The following is a 10,000-nucleotide window of genomic DNA, read 5'->3' on the forward strand; positions in this document are numbered from 1 at the left end:
GGCAGCTAAATATTTATCTACCTGCCACAGCCTGAGGGACTCACTATTACATTAAAAAATGCATGGATTTATGTATAATTGTTTAAAATTGTACTGTACCGTACTGATTATGAATTGTAATATTGTAATATTAGATTAGAGCAGGAATACGCTGCACAGGGCTCTGGCATCTTGTTCCTTCTGCTGCTCAACTCAGAGGCTCAACGAGTCACTCATAGAACTGATCTGGGAGAAGGACCGATCCAAGATGGCGGCCGCATTTCTCGCGGCCCAACGTTCGATGCGGCATCTACTCTTTATATGTCTATGGTGGGTCCTGCAGCCTAGAGAAACGCCCACCGGCATTGTGATTGGACGTTTTGTGCGAAACCACGCCCTCTAAATCCATCCCGTCTCCAACTTTTTTGCCTGAGGGTGAAATGAAATCCTCTGGGCAAGCGAGAAATTCACCGTTTTACTCATGAACTAGGAGTTTCCTCAACAGGAATAACAAGAAATGAATGGACGCCGTTGTCGACATGGCGTGAAGTCCCAAATATAGTTGATATCCATCAAATATTCTCAAAGGTAAGTCGAGAAACTTTGAAGAACATTGCAGTGTTTGAATTAAATAGGAAATGGTAGTGTTTTAGCTAACGGTATCAAACGGTGTTTGTCGTTCACTTGTGGGACAAATAAGCACTGAAACCTTTGCTGACAGTTGTTATTCGGTGTAACAGTGATGTGAAATCAGTTGAGGACACTCATGAATGTGAGGACAGTAGTCTTTACCACTTCTCCTAAATTCCCTCTTAAAGCAAAAAGGTTTAACTGTGCCTGGTGTTAGCCTAGATATATCCGCTTATAATACAATATAGGCGACCTTATTTTGAAAATGAAATGTCAAAATATTCTTGTGACATGACAGGAAACAAAAATACACGAGCTGTGATCTATTATAGTGTCTGTAAATGCCATTTAAAGTACCACAAACTATTTAAAGTCACATTTTTATTGCATTATAGTGGCTCATTGTTGACTGTTTTAGTCTTTGGAGGAATTCTTGGAGTGTTTACAAACGTATGCCTTGTGTAGTAAGCGACATACAGGGTACTTTGCGTTTTTCATCCCAGTCGTGGCTCACTTATGGCTCACTACATCACTAGTCCAGACCAAAATCCCAGGGAAACACTCAGACAGTAAACTCTGCTCTTGCTTTACTCAGCAGGAAGTGAGACAGAGAGAAAGAGACAAAAAGAAGCTCAGAGTCAGGGTTCAGGGGGTTAAATGGATGTTTTCCGTTAACCACCTTTCATCATCACTGTGGAATGATGCCTGGAGAAAAAAAAAACAAGTCACTCATTATAGAAAATGGACTAATATTCTCATAGGATCTCATTAAATTCTACTTAACATGTACTTACAAGGACATTTGAGTGACTCATCTCCTAAAAAGACAAAACGGTACAGAATTAAAATACTTTATACATCGTAACTATAGCAAATACACCATAAATTGTGTAATATGAATATTAAACCAACTTCATTATGAAGATGTTTAGAGAGGGTGTTCTCAGGGATTTCATAATAAAACTGAATTAGGTAAATCAGGACTTTGATGCTTTTTCTGAGAGTAAGTCATACATTACTAGGTGATCAATCAGTAAAATGATAATAGCTATTTGTGTTGGTTGACAAAGTATCTCAATAACCTTGTAACAAGAAGTTAGAAAATGAATCATTCCTCTTGAAATGGGTATGTATAATGTAAGAACAGATATATAGCATCACATGGTTTATCCACATGCCATATGTCACATTTTATAGTCATTTATGTTTGTTTTGTGGGATGAGAGCTCTTTTTGCCTTGCCTTGCCTTCGTCAGTGTTTACCACAGCAAACAGGCAACAGAAATAAGCCTGTGGAAACCAGTTTATGGTCTTCCTCCACACATGTTTGCAGTCTCTTTGTGAGGAGGCCAGGCTGGTAATGAGAGGTTATTACTTGGAAGAGAAACCCAGACGTTCTATCTTCTTCCTCCTCCTGTTGCTCTCCTCCATCAGAGATCCTCATCCGTCTCTCTCATCCCATCTCTTTCCTCTCTGAATGAACCGCCTGTTTTCCTACGATAGTGCTGGAAAACATGATGCAAGTCCGTCCCGGGGAGGGTGTCGAGGTGTTTTGGATAAACTGTGGCGTGTTTCTGTTTGGCTGAACTAAGTGATACACCCACTTCCCACACTGGCCCAGCGGGCCTCGACCCTGGAATATTTCAGGTGCTGGCTGGTGGCAAAACATCTTTACAACAACAAACCCTCTGTCAATTTTTGTGTATGTGTCTGGATATGTTTGTGCGTATTTGGGTTAGAGAGTTGCCATATATTGGTTTGTTAATAGTAGTCATTGGATTGGACTTATATATATAAAATTTAAAAAGCAGTAAAGAAAATCAGATATGGACCAGTGTGTAAAGGCCTTTTCAAAGACACTAACTTTACTTGAGGAGAAGGCTGTGTAGTTCTATCTTTGAATGACACACCCACTGATGTTGTCACGGCTGAACCAATTCAAACTGAAAAACCCCCCTTCTATTTTCCTCTAAGTAATTTTTGGTCGACATACTTAAAACGGTTCAAAATCTGGTTCAGCCTCTTTGAAACGCTCCATTCTAGCACCTGTCTCTTTAAGGCCCCCCTCCTGAAAAAGCCCAGTCTGCTCTGATTGGTCAGTGTTTCTGGGTTCTTCTGCATCTGCACACTCGGTGTCTCAGTACCATCATCGCAGCCCTTTAGCAACACTTTCTACCTATCCGGCCGATAAGTTTGGCGCAACCCTTTCAAAATACGATTTCCGTTGAAAGAAAACAGACAGCAACGTCCGAACATTTGAACAGTTACGATCACCTCTTGCGTCAGTTAGACGTCTTTTATATCGATAAGAAAGAGGTAAAATTACAAATACGTTATTTTTTTTAAAATCACGTCTGTTTGAATAATTGGGTTTACGGCACTGCGGCGTTGTAGAGATACGAGGCTTGGACCCGGAAATGATATTTTGAAAGGGAGTTACATCACGTCTTAACAGCCGGATAGACCTTTTCAACTGAATTGCATTGATAGGCAACAGCCGTGGTCCTTGATAACTTCCTGTCAGCTGATGCCATTCACATTCACTGCAACAGGAAATAAACTAGGAGTGTTTTGGAATGTTTATGTTTACATCTTTAAAAAGGTCTATATATAGTAAAAGTGTTACATCCCAACCGTACAGAAGTCCTGACGGCTCATTTAAAGACACAGGCTGTGTGTATTTCTCTGTGGATTGAGTGTTGTGATGCTTTCACAGTATAATATAGCACCTCTACCTGCTTTAAAACAAAAAAGACATGGAAATCTGACTTTGTACAATATGGGGCCTTTAAAGAACTGACAAATACAGCATGTTTTGCCCTAATGCAATACTGACACTATTCCTCATGAGTTTCATTGCTGTTCTGGAAAAATTCTGACACAAATATAGTTCTGGGGAAACTGAATTACTACCTGGAACTTTTGGTATGAAAATTGGTAAAGTTGTAGACTTGAAGATGAGTTATTTTCATTGTTCTTTAGAAGCCAAACTGCAGTCCCCATGTCAGCGATCGTTCACTGCTGAAGTGCCCTTGGGCAAGATACTGAATCCCAAATAGCCTAAAAGACAGTCTTCTCTAGCTGAACACTTCCCTTCCTTTGGAGGGGGAAATTAAAACAATACCTTCCCACAGGAAATATATATCTGCATTATTATGTGCATATTATGTGCTCTGTACCGCTGCTACGATGACCTAATTTCCCCTCGGGGATAAATAAAGTTATCTATCTATCTATCTATCTATCATACTCTCAGTCTCTCACTGCTGTTTGTGTGTGTGTGTGTGTGTGTGTGTGTGTGTGTCTGTGTGTTTTCCAGAGGGTCGGGCAGTATGGCAGAGGGGGAGGAGGCTATGAGCCAGGAGGACTGGAAGGACAAGTGTATGGTCCTGGAGGCGCTGCTCATGAAGTTCAGAGTGCAGATAATCAAGATCCGAGAACTCACCGCTGACAAGGTCGGTTCAAGTTAACTTCAGTCCGCAAATCTGCTGTGGCCAAATGGTAAAAACCACTGCTTATGATTTATATGGTGCCAGCTTGAGCCTTGTCTTAGTACGGGAAAGTGAATAGAAAAGCTACTTTACAGGTGAGGAGTCTGTGACTGATAGATAGATAACACCAACAGACAATTAAAATGTGTTTAACAAAACAGCTGTGAGGGAGAAAACAGATATTGGTTGGAGCTCAGATTCCTGTTGCAGTGGTGTTGTCTGCATCAAATTCACCCGTGGTTCCTCGCTCCTCGTCTCCTCTGAGATGCGTTTGAAGGATCGGAGCGTGCTCGGTGATGGTGGACCTCTGTACCCCAGGCGATTCTGGGGTACAGAGTGGAGGATGGCGCAAGGACAGGAGGAATTATGATGAGCTGGATGATGAAGCAACCTTTGCTGCAGCCACTATCCCCCACACGCATACTGTAGCAGACGTGTTTAATGCTGAACCAGCGTACTGCTCGTTTTGCGTCATCTGCTTAATTTCGGGCAGTTCCATTCAGCTTGCATCATCGGTATAAATTAAACCTTAATGAGATGGGCGGAATGAAAAACCAGAAGGGCTATGGGTGTCAAGGATTATATCTTATAATATTTTAATATTTTAGATCCAATGCTGCATTCATGTGATGTCGGAATAAAGAAAATTTGCGTGAACGCCCCTTTACTAAGAATGTCACGGAAAATTTGCCGTCATATTGTGCAGAAATAAAGTGGACAAAAGTAAATGGGTTGATGGAAAGAAATGCTTTATTAATTCAGGTCAATTTTTTTGCTTACATGTAATTTTAAACATAACAGGTTGTAACCGTTGCTGTTCATGTAGAGTGAGTAGATTAGGTAGAAGCAATAACCTGATAACAATCCCAGTAAAACAATATGATACGGGTTTAAGGAACTGTACTTGTGCAAGAAAAGTCTGAGACAAAATTACTAATATAAAGCTTCAAACTGGAAATAAACACTGAAACAGCAATGGACGTGTTGTTTGAGCAATAAAATAAAACACATCTACGGTGTAGCATCCGTGTTGTTTCCACATTACGAAATTAAAGCCCGTGAACACACCCAAGTCGGAACTTCCCAACACGGAAACGGGCCCGTCCGAGAATCACGTGAATGGAGTCAACAGAAGAACGCGGTGGTTACAGCATGAGCTTAGATTGTGACAGTACCACCTACAGGAAGTCCATGTTTGGCCACATTGTTTAATAGATGATTTGGTCACTGCACCAAAATGAATCAACAACATGTCGTCCTCATAAGCACAAGGAGGACATCCACTCTCACACAGAGAGCTGCGGTGTGTCCGGTGGGTACAGAGCAGCGCTGGGCCGGCCCGAACTGCTCAGTGGCCTAGATCTGAAGCTGCTCTCCAGGGAGGCTGATTAGAGCTCTAATGTAAACAGCAGTCTGACCACACGGCTCCGCCACGCACTGCATGACGGGATTGACCCAGCTCCAGTCAATTACAGAGTCAAAGTAAGCTCAGCTGGACGGCAAAACAAACTCCCGTAGAGACTTGGAAGAATCACTGGCTTTTTCTGGGTTTTTGCAGCCCACGCAGCACATGTGAAAGTCTCGGCTGGATATTTTCGCTCGCATCCATCCTATTTGACAGGTTTGGGTTTAACTACGTTTAAAGCATTTTTCTGCTCAACACCATCATTAAACACACCATTAAACTCTGAATGACACACAGTGTGTTTTCTTTATTTCAACGGTTTACTTTTCTCATTCAGTAGTGTAAACTGTTAGGTAGTAGTTAAGAGCTCAGTCGCCTTGTCTGTGTTGTGCGCCAGTTTAAATTGAAATAGTCTCATGTTAGTTTGTCTGGGCTCACCACCTCGTAGACCTTAGCCTGTTCTAAACTGTTTTTCCCAGTAATACGGGGCCTGTGAGTTTGTCGTAAATCTAATGAAGAATAGCAGTAATCCTTTCATTTGACCACTACGGAATATCACTGATCTGATTTAGTTCCCAAGGATCCAGAGTTCAAACAGAGTTCAAATGTTTTTTTCTCAACCTTCCTACTGACAGAAATACTTTTGGACCTGATAGTCAATAGATTTTACATTCCATTCATTACAAAGATACAAAACTTCAGTGAACCTGGCAGAAGTTTAGTCGCTTAGTACAAAAAAAGCACCCCAAACTAGTTGAATCATACCAGAGATGAATGAAACTCACAATCAGATTTTTAATAAAAGGACAAAATCAAACATATATCGCCAAGTCATGCAGATATAGTGACCAAAGCTTATTTCAAATCTACTTTTTGAGGAGTATGCGGTATGCAAATTGCACTGGACGGTGATCGATGAACATGTAGTTATTTTACTGGTGTAGGTTTTGCCGTAGGTTGACCCGTCACTTTGTGCTCCCTGACCTGCTGATGCTATGAGCTCATCATGTTAACACGCAGACCCCTGCTGATGTTTCTTTCTCTACTGTGGCTCCCACCGACTCAGCCAGAGCTTGTTGTTTTAAAGCTGTGCGGGGGCGCATGTACGTCACTCCAAAATCCCCCTAATATCTAACTGTGGAGGTGGGCGGATAAAAGGGCGAAGAAGTCATTTTCAGTGGTGCTTCAGTCTGTTGTTGAGGCCTCTGAACAACCTATAGGTTTGAGCCCATTTATTGATGCAACTGCAGCACTCTGGGTTGTTCTGTACTACTGAAATGAGTCCATTTGACTTGTTGAGATATTATTTGCTGTGCGAGCACCCTTGTTATGTGTTTGGTTTATAAAAAGATTAAAACATTCAAATGTTAACTATTTAAAAATGAGTTTGAATCATCTAACTGAGTTAATTGAATATAAATTAGCATGAATCTGGACTTCACAAATTGCTCAATTCTTAGAAAGTATGTGCGAGTGGATGGAGAGGAAATGAGGGGAGAAATGAAAGAAAGAAAAATGAGAAAGAAAGAAAAAAATGAGGCCTTGTGTAAAGACTGAGCCGCCCAGGGGAGGAAATACCCAGTTTAATATATACGAATGTATGTATGTGTGTGCGTGTGTGTGTGTGTGTGTCTGTGTATGTGTGTGTGTGTGTGCGTGTGTGCGTGCGTGCACGCGTGTGTGTGTTGCACAGTAAGTGGGTTTGCAAGTTGAAGCAGTCAGTTATTCTGTGTGTGCACGCGTGTGTATGAAGGTCAAGTCAAATTCGCTGTTTTCAACAGTGATTCTGCACAAAAGTGAAAACTGGTGTTGCGTGAGTGGGTGCAGCTATTTGGGAGGGACGTTAGTTTTGGCCTGCGGGGCCTCCAGCTGTAACAGTAGGCTACACATCTCATGATGAAGACAAAGAGGCCATGTGTTACATTTTCTGTCAGGCTCCCCCTTCAAAGTAACACACTCGCTGATCATTCAGTCTCTCCGTCTGTGTGTCTCTCTTTGAAATATTCTGAATCTCATCCCTATGAAGTATATATCAGCATTTTGAATTTGGTGAAATGCAAATGATAAATGAATAGACTCCAATAGGCTCCAAAAATGTTTATGTCCTAAAGTGTCTGACCTTCAATATACTGACTTGTATCTGTGCAACGTTTGTCACTAGAGAGGGATTTAATGTCCCTCTGTAAAGCTCGAGATGTCTGTGCACTTGCCTGAAATATGACATTCGAGCGCAAACATTGCAGATTCAGAAGCCAATTGCTGTCTAATATGCAAAAGCGGAAAAAGAAACGGTAAGCATTCAACAACTGGTCGCCAAAAGGCAGCGTGGCGCTTCCTGTGTGAACCAGCGTGGGGCTAAAACATGTATGGCTAAATGTCTCCGATTTCCTGCAGTCTTGATTTGTGATCGCTCTTTCAGAAGTCATTCTACCTGGACCAGATCCAGAGTAGATGTGCTTCCAGCTCCTTCTCTAATTTTCTTCTTTTTTTTTTTTGCAAATGTTACTCAAACAGGAGGAAATGCAGCGCAGTGGTTAAGGCCTATTTGCAGCTGCGGATTAATACACACTTAGAGCTCTAGGGGGTATTTACAGCTGCTGGATGATGTGTTTGGCATCAACTACATTACTGTTTATCATAATAAAGCAACGTGTCACCTGGTTCACAATCTCAGAACCTTTCAGCCTATAAACAGCAATAGAGCTCTATGGCACATGAAGGATGTTCTCTAAATCAGGCTTTAAACACACACACACACACACACTCACACACACACACACACACACAAACAATACTTAGAAGCATCAATACATTTTTTGGTATGATCTTTTCATGGGATAAACTGACAATACATGAAATATAGAGTATCCCTTTAAACACTTATCCTTTTAATGTCTCACAGTGATTCCCTCCAAAGTCGCAGCCCCCCTGCGCTGAGAGAAATGCTGCGCACAAGTGGAATAGGAAGTACGAAGTCTCGCTAGTAGGAGGTTCCACTTTGACAGGCATTCCAGTGCACTTTGCCTAGTTGGAGTTGCCATGCACTTATTAGGAGCATTTTAAGATTACAAAAGAAAAATGTAAAAATGCAAGAAAGGTAAGAATTGTTTTAAGAGGGGAAACTACACCCATAAGAATACACACACTGACGGGGCATATACTGTATATACAGTAGACACCCACTATAACCAAAATGGGTGGAGTGGCATATTCTGGTTTGGTCTTCCATTCTGATTTATGCCACATTTGTAAAAAAGCAATACGAGAGTTACTGACCATGTGGACCAACTGCGTATCACATCAGACATGTCACACTCAGTATGCGTGTCATTAAACACATATAACACACACTCTAGCTGCCTCGTCACCACCACATAGATGTCTACCACTAACCTCGAGTTATTCAAACTTTTTCCCGCCCTCACACAGACGTTGCTTTTCTTCATGCTTGTGCATTGAATTGAGTTTGTCCCTCTATTTGTCACCAGTTACGGGATCTATTTGACAATTAACACAATTGAACTTTAACTTTAGAGAGTTGATGAGCATATTTGCCTCAGAATAAGTCCCGACTGTAACTATTTTGGTGAACCTTTCTGGTATTAAACCTAAAGGTCAGCACTGTGAGTAGTAGCGTCTACAGAAAGAGGCTTTGTGAGCTGGCTGGGGATGGAGCAAAGAGGTGGGTGGGGGGGTTTAGGAGGAGGTTGGCCAGGGAACGCCAGTTGTGGAATTCCAGGAATGGAAGTTGAGCCGGAGTTTGGATCTGAAGAGGGAATTGACTGCAGAGGTGATAGAGCGTTGTTCGGCTGAGAAGGGGTGGTGCAGCGTCAGTGTGTGTGTGTGTGCGCGCGTGAGTGCGTGCGTGTGTGTTTTTGTGTGTGCGTGTGTGTCTGGATGCAGTGTCGCAGCACGAGTACTCACGTTGTGTGTGTGAGTACATTTGGGGCTGTAAGTCTTGAAATCACCATAATGTGTGAACCTTAACCTCTCATCGGTCTTCCCTAGGGATGGGACAGTAATCGATAATATTATGGATCATAATTTAAAAAAAACAAACATAATTAGTTAATGGTGAATTTCATCATTGGGATAATCGGGACTGTACCGTCATGAGTTACTTGCCTTTTGCAGTATTTTACTGCATTTTACTTAAGTTGTACCTCCAAGTGTAACATTCGTTTGGCAACAGTCCGTAAGATATATAAGTTTAAATCAAGTGGAATTTGTTTTGTCTCACAGAAAAAATATTTTGTCATTTGACGTAGAAAGTGAAAGTGTTGCATGTACAGTTAACGTCGCTGTGCTTGTATTTATCCACCAGAAGGTGATACTGCATGATGAAAGCTGAGACCCTGAAGATTAATTTGAGATGCAGCTCAGCACTGCATGTCAAGGGTTTCTAGTCATCAATCTGTAATAAATCATTTTAAATAAAATATTTAAATATATGACGTCCATTTTCATGCTAATGTCTCTTAAGTTGTTGCTGCAGT

General features: G+C 41.5%; 1 protein-coding gene across 1 annotated transcript in view; it reads left to right on the plus strand.

Annotated features, from left to right (window-relative positions):
* Nucleotides 1–3,940: 3,940 nt before the first annotated feature.
* Nucleotides 3,941–10,000, plus strand: part of plekhh2 (pleckstrin homology domain containing, family H (with MyTH4 domain) member 2) — a gene marked incomplete at its 5' end in the record, with an annotated part of 33,418 nt that continues 27,358 nt past the window's right edge. The window contains one exon of the mRNA XM_083922418.1: nt 3,941–4,063. Coding sequence (XP_083778544.1) covers nt 3,941–4,063 — 123 coding nt within the window. The remainder of the gene's footprint in view (nt 4,064–10,000) is intronic.

This window comes from Echiichthys vipera, assembly GCF_963691815.1.
Source record: "Echiichthys vipera genome assembly, chromosome: 11".
NCBI lineage: Eukaryota > Metazoa > Chordata > Actinopteri > Perciformes > Trachinidae > Echiichthys > Echiichthys vipera.